This window comes from Thalassophryne amazonica, chromosome 22, assembly GCF_902500255.1.
Source record: "Thalassophryne amazonica chromosome 22, fThaAma1.1, whole genome shotgun sequence".
Taxonomy (NCBI): domain Eukaryota; kingdom Metazoa; phylum Chordata; class Actinopteri; order Batrachoidiformes; family Batrachoididae; genus Thalassophryne; species Thalassophryne amazonica.
This window is the reverse complement of record NC_047124.1, coordinates 1,311,013-1,335,238: the sequence shown is the minus strand read 5'-3', so window position 1 is coordinate 1,335,238 and position 24,226 is coordinate 1,311,013. Positions and strand designations below refer to the sequence as shown.

Below are 24,226 nucleotides of genomic sequence, written 5' to 3'. Positions count from 1 at the left end.
TCTGGAACAGATCCGGACCAGATCTGAACTGGATGTGCAAAAGACCAACCGCTTACAGACCATATCTGGCACAGATCTGGGGCAGATGTGGACCGCATCACAGCACCGTGGCAGGAACAAGTTTTACAGGGGTAAGTTCCGTGGATCCGAGGAAAGTGATTTGTATCTATAACACACAGATCAGTGTCCCTGGACATATAAAACTTGATTGTCGTAAAGAAACAAACCGCTTTGCAATAAGCATTTAAAAAAAGCCTCACTGACGATCACGATTACAGAGTACAGAGTTTACAACCACTAATGGATAGTTTCTACCGAGTGCAGATAAAATTGCTTATCGTTATGCCCCATGTTCCTGCCACGGTGCTGTGATGCAGACCACATCTGCCCCAGATCCGTGCCAGATATGGTCTGTAAATGGTTGGTGTTTTGCGGATCCAGTTCAGATCTGGTCCGGATCTGTTCCAGAACTGTAAAGCGGAGCCGTGCCGGATCTGGGCCAGGGTGCAAAAACTGTCTGGACCGGATCTGGTTTAAGGATTGGTACCAGATGTTGGACTACATCCAGCCCGGATCTACTTGCTGTCTGGGAAGGCTGTGGTTTCTGTTCTTTTTCCAATGTGTTTGGTTTATAGCTAGTTGACTGATTTACTCAAAATCTGATGTTCAGCATTTCAGGACACTTGGTGAAAATCTTTGGTCTGGCCTGGAAAAGCAACCAGCGCATTTTTGGGTGGAGCCAGACAAAAGGGAGGAATATTATTTTAAATAATGAAAATAATAATAAAAATACAACCTACAAAGAAAGATTAGAGAAGGACTGTATTATTTATTTCATGCTGAAAATTAACTATTTGAATTATTTGAAATTCCATCAGTTTACAAATGTTTGTACAAAAAGTTAAACTTTATATGTTACAGTTATTCTCTTTGAACCCACAAACATTCTTCACTCAATCAGTATAACAATTATGAAATAAATATGATGTGTCTTTATTTGTTATTGTCTGTGATTTTTTTTTGGGGGGGGGGGGGGGAGTGGGTCGGTCTGTCTGTGTCTGTCTGTCTGTCTGTCTGTCTGTCTGTCTGTCTGTGTGTGTGTGTGTGTGTGTGTGTGTGTGTGTGTGTGTGTGTGTGTGTGTGTGTGTGTGTGTGTGTCTGAGCGTGCAGATTCACCTGAACAGGTACAGTCTTGAAGGTTGTGAGTACGACTTCTCTGCACTGGTGCAGTCTTTCCCCATGACCTCCTACCTGCAGCGCCGCCTGGTGGACAGGACACAGATTTACAGCAGGATTCAGTCAGATCCAGCTGCCCCCCCCTTACTGCTGCAGTCTGTTAGTTTTCTTAATTGCACTGATTGATTTAGTGCTGATTAGTTGGTGGTTTTTTTTTTAACTCTATTTTCTCCTCTTGTCCATTTTGCTCACCAGTGAGGCCACGGTGAAGCCGATAACCTCGATGCAGCCGTCATCGTGGCGCTGTGGTTCAAAATCTCTGTGGTCACCCGTGTTTCCCCACGGCATGGTGCCAGCACAATACCTACACACACAGGTCGTTATGTGAAATACGCACAGTCTTTATTTTGAACTCTGACTTTAACTCTTGCAACTGATCACTGGGTCAGACTAAAACACAGCTGTACACATCTGTGCAATTATTTATTTATTGTCACTATTTTTATGCATGTCACTGTTTATTGCACCGTTTAGTTTTTTTGTTGCTCGTTGTTCAGGGAACCTCTCCACTGAGACACTGAATAATTACATTTCTTTTTTTTTATTTTATTGTTTGCAGTTGCAGCTGGGCATCAGTCTAACTCAAATTAAAGTTAAACACTGTGTAAAGCAGTGAAACAAATCAGAACAGATCACATTATAACATGAAATGTTTGATGTTTTCATGTGACACCGTGTAGATTCTATTTATTTTCAGGAGAGTCATCCTCACACTATTCTTTCTTTTTCTTGCACTGCTAGACTGCACCTGAGTGACGTCGAGGTTCGTGCACGTTCACCAACCTGGGAATGTTTAAGAAGACAATGCACTGGAATTTCAGCTCCTGGATCTTAGGCGTTAAATCTGTACCATCACACTGACAGTGACAAAGAAAGAGAACGTGTGAGAAGAACCAAATCATCACCTTCTAATTCAAACCATCGATCACAATTTTGAGCAAAACAAGACTTTCCAGATTTCTATTATATTACACGAGGTCAGATAAATGAAGAATAACATGTAAAAGAAATTTAAGGGTGTTTTTACACTTTGTTACAACAAAATCAAAGACATTTTTCTGCATTTTTAATGACCGCTCACAGTCCATCTGCAGTACCTTCAATGCTCACCAGGGGGCCACAGCCCACAGTCTGGGAATCTGTGCTAAATTCTCCTGGCTATAGTTTTTTTTTTTTTTTTTTTTAAACTTCTACCACATAATTTGTTTTTGCATCTGTTCAGACTTTGCTCCCAGCTCTAATCTCAGATGTTGTGACTCTCAAAACATAATAATAATAAATTAAATTTTTGAATGCACTTTACATTTACAATAAATCTCAAAGTGCTACAGTAATTAAAAGGAAAGATTGATAAAAACAGAAACAAAATTAGGCAGATTATTAAAACATTCATTAAAACAACAGGGGAAACAAAAATTCAAAAATCAATTAAAACATCTGGTAAAAGAAAAGTTTTAAGGCTTAAGTTTTAAGTTTTAAAAGATTCCACATTCTGTGGCGCCCTCAGTTGAGGAGGCAGGGCATTCCACAGTTGAGGGGCTGTGTGGAAAAAGGCACGGCCTCCTATGGTGCGAAATCGAGTCTTAAGAGTGAGAAGAAGGTGGGTGTTGGAGGAGCAAAGAGAACGTGCAGGACAGCGAGGAGTTCTGTGAGGTATGATGGGGCGTTACCGTATAAATATTGAAAAGTAAGCAGTGAAATTTTGTACGTGATCCGGGCAGAAATGGGAAGCCAGTGAAGTGATCAGAGGATGGTAGTGATGTGCTCATGCGTACGCACTCTCATCAGGACCCTGGCGGTGCTGTTCTGGACATACTGAAGTCTTTGTATGTTCTTAACAGGAGTCCCAATGAGAAGTGCGTTGCAGTCGTCCAGTCTGGAGGCGACAAAGGCATGGATGAGTTTTTCGAAAACGGAAAGTGAGAGTGTAGGCCTACATTTAGCTATATTACGAAGGTGGAAAAATGAATTTTACAAATGTATTTTATATGGGATTCAATGGTGAGTTGTGGATCAAAAATGACACCAGTGTTGGTGACAGTAGTGGAAAGAGCAATATTTTGACCAGAAAAAGCAATTCTGAGGATTTTGTGTTGTTGAATTTGATGGACAGTGCCAATTTGGATTGCTTCGGCTTTTGAACTGGAGAAATGGATGGAGAAAATTTTGCCTTAATCTCCTCCAGACAGGCTGTGAAAGTGGAAAGAGGGGTAGCTAGAGAAGGAGAGGAAACAGAGAGCAATGGAGATGGAGCAAAAGCAGATGGGGTCTCAGCCACACTGCCACTCACCCTCAGATACAACTGAGTATCATCAGCGTAGCAATGAAATGAGACCCCATAACTGCTGATGATGCATCCAAATGGCACCATATACAGATTAAATAGAAGGGCTCCCAGGACTGCTCCCTGAGGCACCTCACAAGAGACAGGATGGCTCAATGATCTGGCATGCCCAATGGAGTCTAATTCCTATCTCTCCAACAGATAAGACTGAAACCAATCCAGGGCAGTGCCAGTGCGCCCTACATGGTGCTGTAGACAGTGGAGCAGGATAACATGATCCACCGTATCGAAGGCTGCCGACAGGTCAAGCAGAATGAGGACAGAAGAAAACCCATGGTCAGAAGTGACCAGCAGGTCAATTGTGACCAGGACAAGTGCTGTCTCTGTACTATGAGCTCTACGAAAACCAGATTGGACTTTTTCCAGAATACCGTTTTCACGTAAATGATCTTGAATATGGACCAAAACAGTTTTTTCAAGAATTTTTGCCAAAAAGGGAAGATTGGAGATGGGTCTGTAACTTGCCAGATCTTGCGGGTCAAGAGTGGGTTTTTTATAATGGCAGAATTCAAGATGGGAGGAACATGACTGGATTGGAGAGAATGATTGATTATACCAGTGATCAGGGGAATGAGAATGTCTGCCTTAATCAGGGATGTTGGGAAGGGGTCGAGAGCACAGGTGGAGGGTTTCATGGCCCTGACTGTGGCCTCAACTTCCCTTCCACAAACCACAGGAAAAGAGCAGAAGGGGGTAAGATTCCCAGACTGTGGAATGAACATGTCCAAAATACTTCCCTACTTGTTATTCAGACCAAAGCTTTGGAAAAGAAAGAAAGTGGCAAACAAACTCACTTCAAGTTTCATGTAATATCAAAACAACATACAAGCTCACAGAGACAGTGAGAGAATGAAGAAGCATCTGCTTCGGTTGTATTTGTGAAAAATTCTGTCTGCAGGGTTGTGTTCATTTGTGATCATGTTCTTTGAGTTTTACAATGAAACTGCTTAGTCAGAAAATAATAGGGACACCAATCACTATCACAATCATTATCAACACCAAAAATGAAAGTTAATTTAAGTCAACCATTAAAAAACATGAGTAAATATTCATAAAAAAAAAAAAAAAAATTCAAAACCCCTTCATTGCTTCACCTCAGTGAGCTTTGGTGGCCACTTTCACCTGGCACACTCTGGTTTAAATGGACGGACAGCTGCCACCCTGATTAGTTGATATTAGTGAGTTTAAGCAACAGTTAACCAAAAACAATCCTAACCCTACTTTGTGCATATCAGTTAGCTTGGCTATCTGCTGCAGCCTGCAGCTCTAGAATGACAAACTGAGACATTCCCAGTACTCACCACTATCTGAGATAAGAAGGCTTCTACATTAAACAGATTAGCTAACGTTAATCCAGACAAAACATGTAATGGGAGCCAGAACTGAATCTCGAATGGCTGTTATGGTCTATAAATGTATTTGCTTGAAACCAGCAGCAGTAGTTTACCTTATGGCACATCTGCTTAAACCTCTAACCTACATCATGGCAGCAGAAACATAGATCCACCTCCATTCTCCATCGTAGCCTGAGTGGAATTTTTCCCTCCGTGCCATTCGGTTTTTCCAACAATCAGCAAAATAGGGCCCATAATGTACTCTGACTTCTGACTTTCAAGGCTGCAGGCCACAAAATGACTAAATTATGAGATTACATTTCATTTTGATTTCATTTTGATGACAACATCATTAATAAAGTTATCCCACTGACAAGCATTATTGTTGTTAAGGGTAACTGATAAATGTAAATTTTGTGTTAGCTGCCCTCATGGCTGCAACTGAGAGGTCAGAGGTCAGGGGGAGTAACAGCAGCTTGGTGATGAGAAGAAAACACTGCTGTGGTGAAGGACGTCCTTTTTAATCAGGAGGCTGGTGGAACGCGATCCAGACAGAGGCAGCGTGTTAACACTCACCACAACTCTGACGTGCTTCGACAAATCCCTGGAGCTCCTCTGGAGGAAATCTGAGAAGGCAGCCTGCCACACACACGCGCGCGCGCACACACACACACACACACACACACAAAGAGAGGTTACAATCAAACAGAATTACAGTTAATTACATTTCCTTATTAAAAATAGATAACTCCCTGACATGCTTCCTCTCTGACTCCACCCATCATTTCTTCCTTACATCGTGCACAGAGATCAAAATGTCATAACGATAAACGTATTATTTGGATATGATGATGTCAGACTGGTTCAAAGGCCAAGTGAAGGAGAAAGTGCTACGCTACAAAGTAATGAACTGAAGTCTAATTCATGTAACGTTTGACTGAGTCATATGAAGTTTCTTTCCATGTGCATGGAGACGTCTGTCCACGTGTGTGCGTCACGACCCGTGTTGACACAGTGGTCATGCTTTCTTTACATGTGTGACTGATTTTGTTAGTGCCATAAATAATGACTGGCTGAAGGTGGCGTATGCACGAGGCCGTAGCTGGAGGGTGAAGCTGGTTCCATATTTCACCTGACAGACGGTCCAGATCGCCGTCGCTCAGCATCCTTGTGGAATATGACCTTTGACCTTTCCCGTGAGGACAGAAGATGATCCGATCTGTTTAGGCAGCACTCGTGTCCGCGCTCTCACATAAAAACCAGTGACATTTAACATCACTCCAAAGTAACACATGTGGTTGACCTTTGACCTTCAGATGGCTACTGGCATTTTGGGTTTCAGAAAAAAAAGCCGATGGACACCATAAGTGGAGGCGAGTGGCCCATTTTAGGGTGTGTGGGTTTGTGTGAGCGTGGAACACTTACTCCTGCATAGAACATCTTGTTGCGGAAGCGACTGTTGAACTTTTCTGGGTTGGCCTCTGAAAAACATCGTACAGAGGGAGTGGAATTAAAAAGTCACCGCAGCGGGGACAGAAAACCTGTGCATGGACACGTGTGTCCTTTATTTTACTCTCCTATATACAATAAATCAGAGATATCTGTCTGTCTGTTTATTAAAATAATTAGATATTTTACTGACCTCTGGACTCGTGAAACTCCAGAGTGACGTGAGCATCAAAGCCCAGGCTGAAGTAGTTGTTGAAGACGTTCAGAGGCAGCTTCAAACAGAGAACACCCACATGAGCGCACGCCGCACACAAGACACACGCACACACGGCTCTGAACAAACAGCTAGCAGCTCTGACACGTCCACCCTGATCCCAGGATCACAGCGGACTGGAACCCAGCATTTGTATTTTGGTCATGCTAATTAGGGAACAACCCTGTTGTGTCTGATGATTTGCAGACGTTCACGCTGGTTGTACGGTCACACAGTGAGCTTTACCGGTGACGCGAAAGCGGAGCCAGTAAAAATGAGTTTTATGGCGATGTGTTAGCAGAACCGTAAAAGGGCTACTTGTGACTGTATAACAGCTTGAACCTCTGCAGAATCATCAGACACAACAGGGTTATTCCCGTTCTAATCCAATTCCATCATTTGCACGGTTTATTTTTCTATAGGTAATTTGGTCGGCGAGGCTTACCGTCAAGCTGAGGCAGCATCGCTCCAACAGCAGTCAGGGTGCAAAGTAATCCATCAAACGTGAAACGGTAATTCTATAGCAGAATCTACATCAATACCTTCATATGGTAGCTTAAATTCATCCATTTCAGTGGCAGCATCAGTACGTGACTTTCTCTCGCTCTCAGCTAACAGCACTAACAGCTCGCAGCATGCACAGCCGGTGTTCTGTCGAATTGTGCGTCTCGTCGCATAAATTGACAATTCTGAGTCCCGACAATATTGCGCATGTGTAGTTGCACAGAGGAGAGGAATGACATCTCGTCAGAACACCGGTCAGGGCACGGAGTAATACATCCAAATGTGAAACGGTCGCATATTTTGCCACAGGTACCCTGATATTATACGGTCTGAAATCTCACACAATTAACCAATCAGATTTGCAGAAAAAAATGTAATTGGATTAGAATCACCTTTAATCATCCTATGTCTTTTGGGTCCATTTAGGCTCTAATTCATGTTGAACCCCAAGTACTTGTGTAGTTTGGGTTCTGTAGGTGTACTGGGCTCATAGTACTGAACAGTACTTTCATGTACTGTGACAATACATCTGAAAAATATATCAGACTCGTATCCAATCTGTGCACATCTTTTTTGTTTGTAATTTTTACACTTATGTATTTTCTGAGAAGATGAAAAATGTATCCACCCACAGTCCATGATGACCTCTGACCTTCTGTGTGCCATCCTCAGGATGAGCGGCACTCTTCTCTACAAGAAGGTTCCACCGGTCCAGTTGTACCACTGAACCATCCTCCACTTGACACAGAACCTTAGACACCGGCTCATCTGTATAACCCTGAAAAACAAAGAAAACTACAACATTCAAATCCACATCTGACCTTTAAAAAAAGCTCCATTCTGCTTCTAAACAAGCTACACAGTTCAGACAAAACCAAATCGTCTCATCCTGAACTTCCTTCACCGACCACAACACTGCAAAGAGTGTAAAAGAAGCTCACACACGTGACAGTTTGGCTCTATAAATCAAAAGAATTCTTCCATCAATGTGTTCTCTGCAACCTTATTAACGTTTTCTGTTGTAAAAAAAAAGAAAAAGAAAAAAAGAAGTCATATTTGAGTCAAAACTCCTGAAAAGAGTTTTTGGTTATGAATGAGACTCAGTTTCTGTGGTGATTGGTTCTAAGTGCCTTCACACACCCAGGTTGCCACATTCTTCATATTCTATTTTTGTCATCTGCATCATCAGGTTTTCCTGCAGCTATGACATCATTTCCCCACAGAGGAAACTATGCAATGATTTTTTTTTTTGGAGGTTGGAGATCCACTTGATCGACTGCATCTATATTTTGTGGTTAAATTATTCAAATAGGTTTGTGTACGATTGTAAATACTTAATTTCCCTTCTGTCTGAACTGAAATTTGAAACTTGAAAAGGGGACTTTAATGAGTCAGACGTATGAGACCTTTTGACTTCTTTTGATTTCTCTGTTACTCCAAAATTAAAAAAAAAAAAAAAGCAGAATCAGACATGTCCAACAGTTTGACCAGCAGCATTGTGGTTTATTTATTTTGTGATGTGGATAAATGACGATTAGTCTGAGTCATCACAGACAAAACGGACACATTGGAATGAAGAGGCAAGGCGAGAAACTCACCCCACCCCAGTTCAGGGTCCTGGCGAGGTCATTTCCTGTTCCCAGAGGAAGCACAGCAACAGGAGGCTGGGGGTTCATCTGCAGCTCATCCAAAGCTGAAAGGATCCACCCCACCTACAGACAGACAGACTGTATGAACGGCCAAAACTCAAAAACAGTACAAAAGAATAGAGCCATAGTTCTCAAGCTGTGGTATGCAGAGTCAACCACATAAACACGTTATTTATGGTGTGTCAGCTGCTTTATTTCAATTAGGGTTCAGGCTAACTCAATCAAATACTGAATCAATACAAACACATGGAGCAGACAATTCATAATGAAGGACTTAACAGCTTTACAGCTCTGACACTTATTGTCGAGCCATAGAGTTATATTATAGATATAACTATTTTATATATCTATAATATAACTATTTTATATATCTATAATATAACTCTATTGCCGAGCCATAGAGTTATATTATAGATATAACTATTTTATATATCTATAATATAACTATTTTATATATCTATAATATAACTCTATTGCCGAGCCATAGAGTTATATTATAGATATAACTATTTTATATATCTATAATATAACTATTTTATATATCTATAATATAACTCTATTGCCGAGCCATAGAGTTATATTATAGATATAACTATTTTATATATCTATAATATAACTATTTTATATATCTATAATATAACTCTATTGCCGAGCCATAGAGTTATATTATAGATATAACTATTTTATATATCTATAATATAACTATTTTATATATCTATAATATAACTCTATTGCCGAGCCATAGAGTTATATTATAGATATAACTATTTTATATATCTATAATATAACTCTATTGCCGAGCCATAGAGTTATATTATAGATATAACTATTTTATATATCTATAATATAACTCTATTGCCGAGCCATAGAGTTATATTATAGATATAACTATTTTATATATCTATAATATAACTCTATTGCCGAGCCATAGAGTTATATTATAGATATAACTATTTTATATATCTATAACTATTTTATATATCTATAATATAACTATTTTATATATCTATAATATAACTCTACTGCCGAGCCAGAGTTATATTATAGATATAACTATTTTATATATCTATAATATAACTCTATTGCTGAGCCAGAGTTATATTATAGATATAACTATTTTATATATCTATAATATAACTCTATTGCCGAGCCAGAGTTATATTATAGATATAACTATTTTATATATCTATAATATAACTCTATTGCCGAGCCATAAAGTTATATTATAGATATAACTATTTTATATATCTATAATATAACTCTATTGCCGAGCCATAGAGTTATATTATAGATATAACTATTTTATATATCTATAATATAACTATTTTATATATCTATAATATAACTCTACTGCCGAGCCAGAGTTATATTATAGATATAACTATTTTATATATCTATAATATAACTCTATTGCCGAGCCATAAAGTTATATTATAGATATAACTATTTTATATATCTATAATATAACTCTATTGCCGAGCCATAGAGTTATATTATAGATATAACTATTTTATATATCTATAATATAACTCTATTGCCGAGCCATAGAGTTATATTATAGATATAACTATTTTATATATCTATAATATAACTCTACTGCCGAGCCAGAGTTATATTATAGATATAACTATTTTATATATCTATAATATAACTCTACTGCCGAGCCAGAGTTATATTATAGATATAACTATTTTATATATCTATAATATAACTCTATTGCCGAGCCATAGAGTTATATTATAGATATAACTATTTTATATACGAGGTCTGTGAGAAAAGTATCTGACCTTTTTATTTTTTTCAAAAACTATATGGATTTGAAACACGTGCGATTACATCAGACAACCTTGAACCCTCGTGGGCATGCGTGAGTTTTTTCATGCCTGTCGGTTACGTCATTCGCCTGTGGGCAGGCTTTGAGTGAGGAGTGGTCCACCCCCCTCGTCAGAATTCCTTTGTCTGACTTCTTCCTGAGAGACTGGTGCTTTGCTTTATCAAAATTTTTTCAGAACCTGTGAGGCAGATGGAAGTGGACACCATTCGAGAAATTCAGCTGGTTTTCGGTGACAATTTTAACGGCTGATGAGAGATTATAGAGTGTTACTGTCTTTTTAAGGACTTCCCACAGAGCGGGACGTCGCGCCGCGCTCTGAGGCACCGTCGTCAGCCTGTTTCGAGCTGAAAACCTCCAAATTTAAGCCTCTGTTGACCCAGGATGTTGTGAGAGAACAGACAACTTTCAGAAGAGGTCGGGATCAGCAGTCTATCCAGACATTCCACTGTTAAAGGAGATTTTGTGATGAAAGACGTGCGGACGGATTGGCGAGCTGCCACAGGAAACACCTCCGTTGGAAGCCTTAAGGACAAGTTGGAACATGTCCAGCTGTTAAACAATTTCTCAGATACTCACTCTACTGAAAGCCATCAAAAGCCGCCTGTTTTTTACAAATGGTTATCAACAAGGTGGTGTTTTTCCTGTGGCAGCGCGCCCCGCCGGCTGCCTGCCAACGCGCCAATCCGTCTGCATGTCTTTCATTACAAAATCTCCTTTAACAGTGGAATGTCCAGATAAACTGCTGATCCCGAGCTCTTCTGAAACTTCTCTGTTCTCTCATGACGTCCTGGGTCAACAGAGGCTTAAATTTGGAGGTTTTCAGCTCAAAACAGGCTGACGACGACGCCTCAGAGCGCGGCGCGACGTCCCGCTCCGTGGGAAGTCCTTAAAAAGACAGTAACACTCCATAATCTCTCATCAGCCATTAAAATTTTCACCGAAAACCAGCTGAATTTCTCGAATGGTGTCCACTTCGATCTGCCTCACAGGTTCTGAAAAAATTTTGATAAAGCAAAGCACCAGTCTCTCAGGAAGAAGTCAGACAAAGGAATTCCGACGAGGGGGGTGGACCACTCCTCACTCAAAGCCTGCCCACAGGCGAATGACGTAACCGACAGGCGTGAAAAAACTCACGCATGCGCACGAGGGTTCAAGGTTGACTGATGTAATCGCACGTGATTCAAATCCATATAGTTTTTGAAAAAAATAAAAAGGTACGTTATTTTTCTCACAGGCCTCGTATCTATAATATAACTCTATTGCCGAGCCATAGAGTTATATTATAGATATGAAATGAAGCATATCTATAATACAAGGTCTGTCCATAAAGTATCGTACCTTTTTATTTATTTTTTTTTAACTATATGGATTTGATTCATATGTTTTCATGTCAGACATGCTTGAACCCTTGTGCGCATGCTTGAGTTTTTCCACGCCTGTCGGTGACGTCATTCGCCTGTGAGCACGCCTTGTGGAAGGAGTGGTCCCGCCCCGTTGTCGGATTTTCATTGTCTGGAAATGGTGGAATGATTTGGGGGTTTTTTCCATCAGAATTTTTTCAGAAGCTGTTAGAGACTGGCACCTGGAAACCATTCGAAAAATTTATCTGGCTTTCGGTGAAAATTTTATGGGCTTCACAGAGAATAAGGTCTATTAGTACAGCTTTAAGGACGCTCAGCGGCACAAGCCACCGGACCATTTCTGAGCTGATGGCTCTGAGGATATGAGACCGTCGTGTGCTCTTTCTCTGGTTATCACAAGAGCTGGACATCAGCCATTTTCTGGCAGATTTCACTTTTAACAAGAGATTTTGTCATGGAAACCCGCGCGGAGGCTTCGCGCGTCACAACCGATTCGCTTTGGAAGCAAGACAAAGGAACACCTCTGTTTCGGCGTGTCAGAGGACAAGTTTGGACATGTCTATCTCGGCTTTCAATGCTTACCAGTCCAGTAAGTATCAGTTATCAGTATCAGTATCAGCTTCTCTCCCCCTGCCATCCCCTCATTACCCCATCCCCGTAGAGACGGTGCCTGCTCCCAGACTACCAATAACCAGCAAAAATCTATTTAAGCAAAAAAATTCAAAAAGAAAAAATAATATAGCACCTTCAACTGCACCACAGACTAAAACAGTTAAATGTGGTCTATTAAACATTAGGTCTCTCTCTTCTAAGTCCCTGTTGGTAAATGATATAATAATTGATCAACGTATAGATTTATTCTGCCTAACAGAAACCTGGTTACAGCAGGATGAATATGTTAGTTTAAATGAGTCAACACCCCCGAGTCACACTAACTGCCAGAATGCTCGTAGTACGGGCCGGGGCGGAGGATTAGCAGCAATCTTCCATTCCAGCTTATTAATTAATCAAAAACCTAGACAGAGCTTTAATTCATTTGAAAGCTTGTCTCTTAGTCTTTTCCATCCAAATTGGAAGTCCCAAAAACCAGTTTTATTTGTTATTATCTATCGTTCACCTGGTCGTTACTGTGAGTTTCTCTGTGAATTTTCAGACCTTCTGTCTGACTTAGTGCTTAGCTCAGATAAGATACTTATAGTGGGCGATTTTAACATCCACACAGATGCTGAGAATGACAGCCTCAACACTGCATTTAATCTATTATTAGACTCTATTGGCTTTGCTCAAAAAGTAAATGAGTCCACCCACCACTTTAATCATATCTTAGATCTTGTTTTGACTTATGGTATGGAAATAGAAGACTTAACAGTATTCCCTGAAAACTCCCTTCTGTCTGATCATTTTTTAATAAGTCATATACCAACACAGAGCAGAGTAGCTACCTAAACTCTGTAAGGGAGTTAGAGTATCTCGTCAATAGTTTTACATCCTCATTGAAGACAACTTTGGATGCTGTAGCTCCTCTGAAAAAGAGAGCTTTAAGTCAGAAGTGTCTGACTCCGTGGTATAACTCACAAACTCGTAGCTTAAAGCAGATACCCGTAAGTTGGAGAGGAAATGGCGTCTCACTAATTTAGAAGATCTTCACTTAGCCTGGAAAAAGAGTTTGTTGCTCTATAAAAAAGCCCTCCGTAAAGCTAGGACATCTTTCTACTCATCACTAATTGAAGAAAATAAGAACAACCCCAGGTTTCTTTTCAGCACTGTAGCCAGGCTGACAAAGAGTCAGAGCTCTATTGAGCTGAGTATTCCATTAACTTTAACTAGTAATGACTTCATGACTTTCTTTGCTAACAAAATTTTGACTATTAGAGAAAAAATTACTCATAATCATCCCAAAGATGTATCGTTATCTTTGGCTGCTTTCAGTGATGCCGGTATTTGGTTAGACTCTTTCTCTCCGATTGTTCTGTCTGAGTTATTTTCATTAGTTACTTCATCCAAACCATCAACCTGTTTATTAGACCCCATTCCTGCCAGGCTGCTCAAGGAAGTTCTACCATTATTTAATGCTTCAATCTTAAATATGATCAACTTATCTTTGTTAGTTGGCTATGTACCACAGGCTTTTAAGGTGGCAGTAATTAAACCATTACTTAAAAAGCCATCACTTGACCCAGCTATCTTAGCTAATTATAGGCCAATCTCCAACCTTCCTTTTCTCTCAAAGATTCTTGAGAGGGTAGTTGTAAAGCAGCTAACTGATCACCTGCAGAGGAATGGTCTATTTGAAGAGGTTCAGTCAGGTTTTAGAATTCATCATAGTACAGAAGCAGCATTAGTGAAGGTTACAAATGATCTTCTTATGGCTTCGGACAGTGGACTTATCTCTGTGCTTGTTCTGTTGGACCTCAGTGCTGCTTTTGATACTGTTGACCATAAAATTCTATTACAGAGATTACAGCATGTCATAGGTATTAAGGGCACTGCGCTGCGGTGGTTTGAATCATATTTGTCTAATAGATTACAGTTTGTTCATGTAAATGGGGAATCTTCTTCACGGACTAAAGTTAATTATGGAGTTCCACAAGGTTCTGTGCTAGGACCAATTTTATTCACTTTATACATGCTTCCCTTAGGCAGTATTATTAGACGGTATTGCTTAAATTTTCATTGTTACGCAGATGATACCCAGCTTTATCTATCCATGAAACCAGAGGACACACACCAATTAGCTAAACTGCAGGATTGTCTTACAGACATAAAGACATGGATGACCTCTAATTTCCTGCTTTTAAACTCAGATAAAACTGAAGTTATTGTACTTGGCCCCACAAATCTTAGAAGCATGGTGTCTAACCAGATCCTTACTCTGGATGGCATTTCCCTGACCTCTAGTAATACTGTGAGAAATCTTGGAGTCATTTTTGATCAGGATATGTCATTCAAAGCGCATATTAAACAAATATGTAGGACTGCTTTTTGCATTACGCAATATCTCTAAAATCAGAAAGGTCTTGTCTCAGAGTGATGCTGAAAAACTAATTCATGCATTTATTTCCTCTAGGCTGGACTATTGTAATTCATTATTATCAGGTTGTCCTAAAAGTTCCCTAAAAAGCCTTCAGTTAGTTCAAAATGCTGCAGCTAGAGTACTGACGGGGACTGGCAGGAGAGAGCATATCTCACCCGTGTTGGCCTCTCTTCATTGGCTTCCTGTTAATTCTAGAATAGAATTTAAAATTCTTCTTCTTACTTATAAGGTTTTGAATAATCAGGTCCCATCTTATCTTAGGGACCTCGTAGTACCATATTACCCCATTAGAGCGCTTCGCTCTCAGACTGCAGGCTTACTTGTAGTTCCTAGGGTTTGTAAGAGTAGAATGGGAGGCAGAGCCTTCAGCTTTCAGGCTCCTCTCCTGTGGAACCAGCTCCCAATTCAGATCAGGGAGACAGATACCCTCTCTACTTTTAAGATTAGGCTTAAAACGTTCCTTTTCGCTAAGGCTTATAGTTAGGGCTGGATCAGGTGACCCTGGACTATCCCTTGGTTATGCTGCTTTAGACGTAGACTGTGGGGGGGTTCCCATGATGCACTGTTTCTTTCTCTTTTTGCTCTGTATGCATCACTCCGCATTTAATCATTAGTGATCGATCTCTGTCCCCTTCCACAGCATGTCTTTTTCCTGGTTCTTTCCCTCAGCCCCAACCAGTCCCAGCAGAAGACTGCCCCTCCCTGAGCCTGGTTCTGCTGGAGGTTTCTTCCTGTTAAAAGGGAGTTTTTCCTTCCCACTGTAGCCAAGTGCTTGCTCACAGGGGGTCGTTTTGACCGTTGGGGTTTTTCATAATTATTGTATGGCCTTGCCTTACAGTGTAAAGCGCCTTGGGGCAACTGTTTGTTGTGATTTGGCGCTATATAAAAAAAAAAGTTGATTGAGTTGATCAGTGAAATTGTGGAGAGCTGGACATGTCCAAACTTGTCCTCTGACACGCCGAAACGGAGGTGTTCCTTTGTCTCAAAAACTCACGCATGCGCACAAGGGTTCAAGCTTGTCTGACGTGAAAACATATGAATCAAATCCATATAGTTTAAAAATAAATAAATAAAAAGGTACGATACTTTATGGACAGACCTCGTATAACAAATGTGACGGAGAGCAATTCTAAAGTGTCGAAAATCTCCCACGTGTAGGTTTATTATGTTACATGTACAAGATCCGTCATTGTCAATAGACATAGGTGTGCGTCAATTAATTATTCTCAAGTTTTTAACACACGCTTCTTTTTTATTCAGTTTCCACGGATTTCAATTATTTCCAGACTTCGTCTTATGTGGACAACAGTTTCTGTCAGGATGTGATGATGAATCTGTCTGAAAGGATGCAACAGGTCAGATGAGACTTTTTATTTACTCTGTGTGCTGCTTCACGTGATGTGATGCAGCCGTATATTTTAGTACAAAGGCTGCGTGATGATTTCCACCTGCCTCACCAGCTTGTTTCATGGTTTTTTAATTTTTTATCTGAGCGGGAGCAGAGGGTCTCTGTGAATGGCTGCCTCTCAGACTCTGTCGTGTTGTCTACAGGCTCACCACAAAGATGCGCTCTTTGGCCTCTCCTTTTTTATCATGTATACAGACAGCTGCAGGAGTTCTCAGGACGGCAGCTATCTGGTCTTATGCTCTGATGACATTGTACCTCTGTCCCATCTCCACGGTACAGAATCAGACCACGGAGCTGCTTTATCAGATTTCACTGGTTGGTGTGATCACAACTTTATCGGTTTAAATGTGTCCAAACTAAAGAAATGATCATTGACTTCAGACGTAACAGGAGAGGATCACACACAATGAAAAAGTGGAACTTGTCACCTCATATAAGTATTTGGGGACTATTTTTGATGACAAACTGAAGTTTGATGTGAACACGGACACCATTGGGAAGCGAGGACAGCAGAGACTTTATCTTCTCTGTAAACTGAATTCTTTTTCTGTCAGGCCTGCCATCCTTTGTCGTTTTTATTGAGAGTCTTTTGTGCTTTTCATTTATCTGCTGGTTTCACAGTCTCTCATTGAAAGACACAAACAGCCTGAACAACATTGTTTAAAATCTGTTCAAAGATTATCTGAGTGAAACAAAGAGATTTCAACTCTTTCTGTAATCAACAGATCCTCCAGAAGGCTGAAAGCATCTTGTCTTTGTCAAGTCGTGTTCTTTTAGGAGAGTTTTCTCTGCTTCCTTCAGGACGCTGTAATGCTTCCCCAGTTTGTAGAACCAACCGGCTTTTAAAGTCGTTGATCCTGTTGGCGATTTGACTTTTAAATGCTCCATAGGTCTGCCATGTTTTTTATTTATTTATTCATTCTGGCGATCCATTTTAACTCCTTAAGTCTGTTTTTATTTGTTTTATTGTTGTTATGTTATTGTGGCTTTTCACGGACTGCTCAAATTTAATTACCCCTTGTGGCATTAATAAAGTTGTTTGATGGATGCAAACCTAATGCCAACTGCCGCACTTCAGCATTTTGCTCACAATTAAAACTAGAAGCACTCGGAGAGCGCAAACCTCTGCCAAGGCCATAGGGTCACTGACGTCACATGGAATACCCTTTGGCAAAGAGATTTATTCCACGTCGTTTCACCCATCTACTGTCATGTTTCAGATTCAGTGGTTAAACCCTTAGATCTTCAGCAAATGTATTTATAAGGAGAAACGGTATGAACTACACAAGCTTTTTTTCCTAATAAGTTTATTCAGTGTGGAGAACCAAATGCTAAATTATTGTTGTGTTGTGACTTAATTTTTGTTCAGCCTTTGTGACCCGTCTTCAGGAAGTTAGATGCAAAAATGCTGAAATTGGCCCTATCCTGCAATGATAAAGAATCCTTAAAAAAATTACTGGATCCAGATCATTACCAAAATTTAATGGCTTCTAAGTTAGGCCAAGATACACCCCTGGTAAAATTTCATTGAAATCCGTTGAGGATTTTTTGAATAATCCTGCTAACAACCCAACCAACAAACGGACGCAACCAAAAACATAACCTCCTTGGCGGAGGTAATAAATCCAATAAATGATCCACTGAGACAAAAAAGTATCTTAAATTACACTGTTAACAATAATATGTCTTAATTATGAGTGGCTGAGGTTACAGAGCCAGTTCTGCATGTTTCTTTGTGCTGACGTGACCGAGCCCAACCCAACCTGAGTAACATTTCAAAATATTTGTTTGAGCCCAATCCAACCAGTTGGACCCAGGTTGGGTATCCATGGCCTAGTTTGCAAGGACATGCAGTCATTTTGACAACTTCTCTGTCCTCCTCCTCTGTCAAAACACACTGCAGATTCTGGACCGATGCTGTATGAGAGAGAAATCAGCTCTTCTTTACTGCCGGACACAGTCCAAAAGTAAAAATTCTTTAAGCTGTCAACTTCAGTTTAAACTGATTCAAATCATCATAATCCAAACTGCTTTCTGCTATCTTGAACTGTTGTGTTGTACACTTGAATTCTTCCAGGGAGTTTTTTCTCACCTCTGTTGCCAGCGTGCTTGGTCATGGGGGTGGGGGGTGTTTAGGCACCTATCCTGTGATTTGAAGCTATATGGAGGTGTGTGTGTGTGGATCGGGAGGTCTGGGCGGCTTTGTTGGAGCTGCTGCCCCCGCGACCCAACCTCGGATGAAGCGGAAGAAAATGGATGGATGGATATTTTAATTCCAGTTGTAACGGTGGTACTCGGATGGAATGGCAAATATTTTCTAAGGTGGTACTTGTAAAAAGACTGAGAACCACTGGAATAGAATAGAATAGAATAGAATACCGTGCCATCCCCTCCACAGGCGAGGATCCTCAGATTTGGCACTTTCCTGTACAACTCCAACCTGGTGACAGAATACAAACAGACTCGTTCAGTAGAAAAGTGGAGCTGGTCGATGCTGAGTGGGTGTCACCGGCGCAGGTTTCATGAAAATTACACAAACCAGGAGGAGTGTATTTGAATAAAAGTAGACAATGATTAAAACTGAAGCAAAAACCATTTTTCCCCAAAGCAGTGGACTGAAAGACGTGCTCAGAAAATTATGTGTCACAACCTGCAATTTAGTGAAGAGGAGACACAAAAGTCAGTGAGGTCCCTTTTCTATGTAGAACCAAGAGGCCACAGAACACCAACTCCATTTATGAAGTCATCAAATGACTATAATTAACATTGTGACAAATCCCAACAACCTACACACATTCAACAGGAGAAGAGTTTAACCTCATTAACCAGCCGAAGATGCCTGTAGTTAAGATCAGGCAGTTTGTCCTGAAGAGGTACTCACGCCTCTCGCAGGTCGCCTTGAGACAGGTCAAAGACTTGTCGTGGGTTCAAGATCCACATGAACATCTGTAACACCTTAGCACCCTGCACAGAGAAAATTAACAAGATTTACTCTCCAATAATATAATTAAAATATAAACTTGTTGTCATGTCTAACTCATCAAACATCAATGTCGGGTCAGAGCCCTTTAAGTAACCAGAAACTCCAGGTTTCCAAATAAGTGCAGAAAAATAAAGAGTTTTGTGCTTTTAGAAAAGAAAAAGTCCTTCTTTGTGACTCTGACAGCGATGGCTTTAATGCAGCTCAAACAGAAACCTTACAGACCTGGTTCCCCCCACTCTTGGGATTGACAAAAACCAAAATGGGCTTCATGAGTGGAGATGGGAGAGGCTTCAGTATGAATGGACGCCATTTAGATTCCTACAGCGAGAGAAAGAGACCAACAAGAAACCAACTGTGAACAGAGAAATATTCAGTCTGGTTGTGTCCGTGGTGGGTTCATTGTGTATTGTTTCAAATCGGGGTACCGGGTTGGACGAGGACATCCTATTGTTCTCCATAAAATGGTTTCATCAAAAAACAACAGCTGAAATCATTTGTCACATCTAATGCTGTAACATTTTAAGCCTTTATGCGGAATTCCAACAGAATATTTTAAGAGGGACATTCAATTTATTTTGTAGATAGATAGATAGATGATAGATAGATAGATACTTTATTCATCCCCTATGAGGGGAAATTCATCTGCCCGAGAGTATACATACATGCGCAATTCATCCATACAATAAAATACCAATAAATAAGACAAATATAAAAACACATGGAAGTAAATTGACATTAACAAGAAGCGTTAAACAATCTCATGGTGGCCGGGACAAATGATCTTCTATACCTGTCAGTCCTGCATCTCATGGAGAGGAATCTGACACTGCGGTTGCTTTTCTGAGCACCACAGTGTCAAGAAGAGGATGAGATTTGTTATTAATAATAGAATTCATAATACACCTCAACCTGCACATATTTTCATTTATATTGCACCAAATCACAACAAAGTTGCCTCAAGGTGCTTCACACAAGGTCTGACCTTACCAACCCCCAGAGCAAAACACAGGTGAGAGTGGTAAGAAAAAAACTCCCTCTGATGATTTGAGGAAGAAAACTCAAGCAGACCAGACTCAGAGGGGTGACCCTCTGCTTGGGCCATGATACAGACATAAATTACAAAACAGATATACAGGAAATGTTGCCGGTGCACAGGACAGGAGGGTTACAGAAACAGACACCACACCCATCTCTGGATGGAGCTGCACCTCAAACAGAGAGAAAAAACAGAATCAGACATCAGAAAGACAACAAATACAATATAATTTGTCAGCATTAAACAAGAAAAACAGAGAAATACTAAGGTGATCGCCGGCCACTAGCCCTAAACTTCACTAAAAGACCCAGAATTTAGGTAAAGTTGAGGCCACGGCATGCTCCAATTACTAATAAATGAATTAAAAGAGTAAAAAGCGTAAAACAAAACTGTACCAGTATGCTGCCATACGAAAGGGAAAATAAGTGCGTCTTAAGTCTGGATTTGAAAGTCTCCACAGAATCTGACTGTTTTATTGACGCAGGGAGATCATTCTACAGAACAGGGACACGATAAGAGAAAGCTCTGTGACCCACAGACTTTTTATTCACCTTAGGGACACAAAGTAGTCCTGCACCCTGAGAACTAACTAACTCTGCGCTGAGTTTATGTACCCTCTTGATAAAAAATAGACCTCTGACACTCATTCTACACCCACTGTCTAGATAGGGTCCTTAAGGTTTGTACACTCACAGAAATATTTAACCCTTTTAAGATTTATGTAATTTTATTACATGACAAATTCCCATTTACTTTTAAGATAATTTTAATACAAACCTACCAAATAAACCTTACATGATGCATATTCATTACTGTAATAAATCCTATTTATTTGAAATGCATAATCCTCAGCTTTATGTATTTAGTATTAATAAAATATAATTACTCTAAATCAATAACGACAGTATTTATTTAAAATACATAAAGTATATTGTTTGAATTGCATAATAATTATGTTACCTATACAAGATATTATTTAATTATTAATTATTAATTTGGTTTATTTGGTAGGTTTGTATTAAAATTATCTAAAAAGTAAATGGGAATTTGTCATGTAATAAAATTACATAAATCTTAAAAGTTAGGGTTCAATATTTCTGTGAGTGTATCTTTTCCAAATGTCAGATGATAACATTTTTTGTGGGCGGAGTCTCTGAGTTCATCAGGGATGCTACATGGACTGGAGGTTGCTATTAGTCATCTTCCCAGACCTGACCTTAGAAATTCTTCATTTGAAATGTATTTTTAAAGTTGTGTACACATGTCAATCATCCATAGCATGAACACTGATATTCTCTGTCATCGTAGTACTTACATCCATTCCTTTCTTGCTTGTCCTTCGTTTGAAAGACGTTCGTTTTTTCCTCCTGGCAGAGTTCTTAAGCGAGCTCTGGGACACACGCAGAGTTCAATGGTTAGTTTCCCGTCACTGGGTCTCTTCTGATGGTAATTAAAAGTGCAATGAAGCATGTGATGTGACTGAAGGATATGTGTTCATGTTTGTGTGTTTGAGACATCTTTCCCAAAGATCAGACACCTGTCAGCTTACATCACATCACAGCCCAGAAAAATCACACGCCTTCATTTCACTTTACATTCGACAATCTCATCTCTCATTACTCTCAAAAACTGGGGTCGGGTGCGCTGCCAACCAATCTCTGTACACACAAAGCGAGAGCTGTGTTTGGGTGCTCGGCAGTAAGTCAGACTCATTTCGGGGGGTTGCCTCTGCCAGGGCTGCACCTTGTCACCAATCCTGTTTGTGATATTCATGGACAGGATATCGAGGTGTAGTTTGGGGGAGGAGGGTTTCCAGTTTGGTGGGCTCAGGGTCTCATCACTGCTTTTTGCAGATGAAGTGGTCCTGTTGGCTTCATCGGCCGGTGACCTTCAACATTCACTGGATCAGTTCACAGCCGAGTGTGAAGCGGCTGGGATGAGGATCGGCACCTCTAAATCTGAGGCCATGGTTCTCAGCAGAAAACCGATGGATTGCCTACTCTGGGTAGGGAATGAGGTCTTGCCCCAAGTGAAGGAGTTCAAGTACCTCGGGGTCTTGTTCACGAGTGGTGTGCAGGGGCAATGTTGCATTCACTCGACCGTACTGTTGTGACAAAAAGTGAGCTGAGCCAAAAGGTGAAGCTCATACAAGTACTTGGGGTTGCACATAGACAACACTCTCAGCTGGACTGTACATGTGCATAGTCTGTGTTCTCAACTCCATCGGAGACTCTACTTCCTCCGCAGACTTCGTTTGTATGGAGTCAATCAAAAAAGAATGTTGTTGTTTTACCAGGCAGTTCTAGAGAGCCTAGTCAGATATGGCATGACTGCCTGGTACGGCAACCTCTCTGTACAACTTAAAACAAAACTTAACAGACAAATTGACAATGCAATGAAGATAATTGGAAAGAAACAATATCAGCCTCTCAGTTCACTCTACGAAGAGTCTGTTCTGAAAGCAGCTCAGAGGATACTGACGGATACAGCTCATGTCCTTCACACAGAGTACACTCTCCTTCCCTCTGGGAGAAGGTATAGAGTCCCTCGGAGCAGACTGAATAGACTCAAAAACTCATTCGTCCCCATGTCTATCAAATTGCTAAACAATAATGTCTAAAACTGGAATTGTGCAACACTTATGGTGTTTCTCTTGATTTCTTGTCATGTTAATGTGTTAAAGATGTGGCTGTGTTTCTATTTGTATTTGTTTGTTTTCCTTTTGTAAAGCCACTTAGCATGAGTCCAAGACAAATTTCCCTAAGGGGATAATAAAGTGTATCGTAATCTCTCGATCTACTGGTCAATCTTCATTCCTACGCTCACCTACGGTCATGAGGGGAGGTAATGACCCAAAGAACTCGATAGCGGGCACAAGTGGCTGAAATGGGTTTCCTTAGGAGGGTGGCTGGTGTCTCCCTTAGAGATAGGGTGAGAAGTTTGGTCATCCGTGGGGAGCTCGGAGTAGATCCGCTGCTCCTTCACGTTGAAAGGAGCCAGCTGAGGTGGTTCGGGTATCTGGTAAGGATGCCCCCTGGGCACCTCCCTAGGGAGGTGTTTCCAGGCACGTCCATCTGGGAGGAGACCCCAGGGAAGACCCAGGACTAGGTGGAGAGATTATATCTCCACACTGGCCTGGGAACACCTCAGGATCCCCCAGTCAGAGGTGGTCAATGTGGCCCAGGAAAGGCAAGTTTGTGGCCCCTGCAACCTGATTCCGGATAATGAAGATGAAGATGTATCTACAACCCCAATCCCCATGAAGTTGGGACGTTGTGTAAAATGTAAATAAAAACAGAATACAATGATTTTCAAATCCTCTTCAACCTATATTCACTTGAATACACCACAAAGACAAGATATTTAATGTTCAAACTGATAAACTTTATTGTTTATGCAAATATTTGCTCATTTTGAAATGGATGCCTGCAACACATTTCAAAAAAGCTGGGACAGTGGTATGTTTACCACTGTGTTACATCACCTTTCCTTCTAACAACACTCAATAAGCATTTCGGAACTGAGGACACTAATTGTTGAAGCTTTGTAGGTGGAATTCTTTCTCATTCTTGCTTGATGTACGACTTCAGTTGTTCAACAGTCCGGGGTCTCTGTTGTCGTATTTTGTGCTTCATAATGCGCCACACATTTTCAGTGGGCAACAGGTCTGGACTGCAGGCAGGCCAGTCTAGTACCCGCACTCTTTTACTACGAAGCCACGCTGTTGTAACACGTGCAGAATGTGGCTTGGCATTGTCTTGCTGAAATAAGCAGGGACGTCCCTGAAAAAGACGTTGCTTG

General features: G+C 40.5%; 1 protein-coding gene across 1 annotated transcript in view; it reads right to left on the bottom strand.

Annotated features, from left to right (window-relative positions):
• dgki (diacylglycerol kinase, iota) overlaps positions 1 to 24,226 on the bottom strand; it is a 119,716-nt gene that overhangs the window by 27,831 nt on the left and 67,659 nt on the right. The window contains exons 9-20 of the mRNA XM_034163178.1: positions 21,741 to 21,815; positions 19,612 to 19,707; positions 19,288 to 19,370; positions 18,786 to 18,846; positions 8,719 to 8,832; positions 7,773 to 7,898; positions 6,557 to 6,635; positions 6,340 to 6,395; positions 5,491 to 5,553; positions 2,020 to 2,093; positions 1,429 to 1,540; positions 1,177 to 1,263 (exon numbers count right to left, since the gene is read on the bottom strand). Coding sequence (XP_034019069.1) covers positions 1,177 to 1,263; positions 1,429 to 1,540; positions 2,020 to 2,093; positions 5,491 to 5,553; positions 6,340 to 6,395; positions 6,557 to 6,635; positions 7,773 to 7,898; positions 8,719 to 8,832; positions 18,786 to 18,846; positions 19,288 to 19,370; positions 19,612 to 19,707; positions 21,741 to 21,815 — 1,026 coding nt within the window. The remainder of the gene's footprint in view (positions 1 to 1,176; positions 1,264 to 1,428; positions 1,541 to 2,019; positions 2,094 to 5,490; positions 5,554 to 6,339; positions 6,396 to 6,556; positions 6,636 to 7,772; positions 7,899 to 8,718; positions 8,833 to 18,785; positions 18,847 to 19,287; positions 19,371 to 19,611; positions 19,708 to 21,740; positions 21,816 to 24,226) is intronic.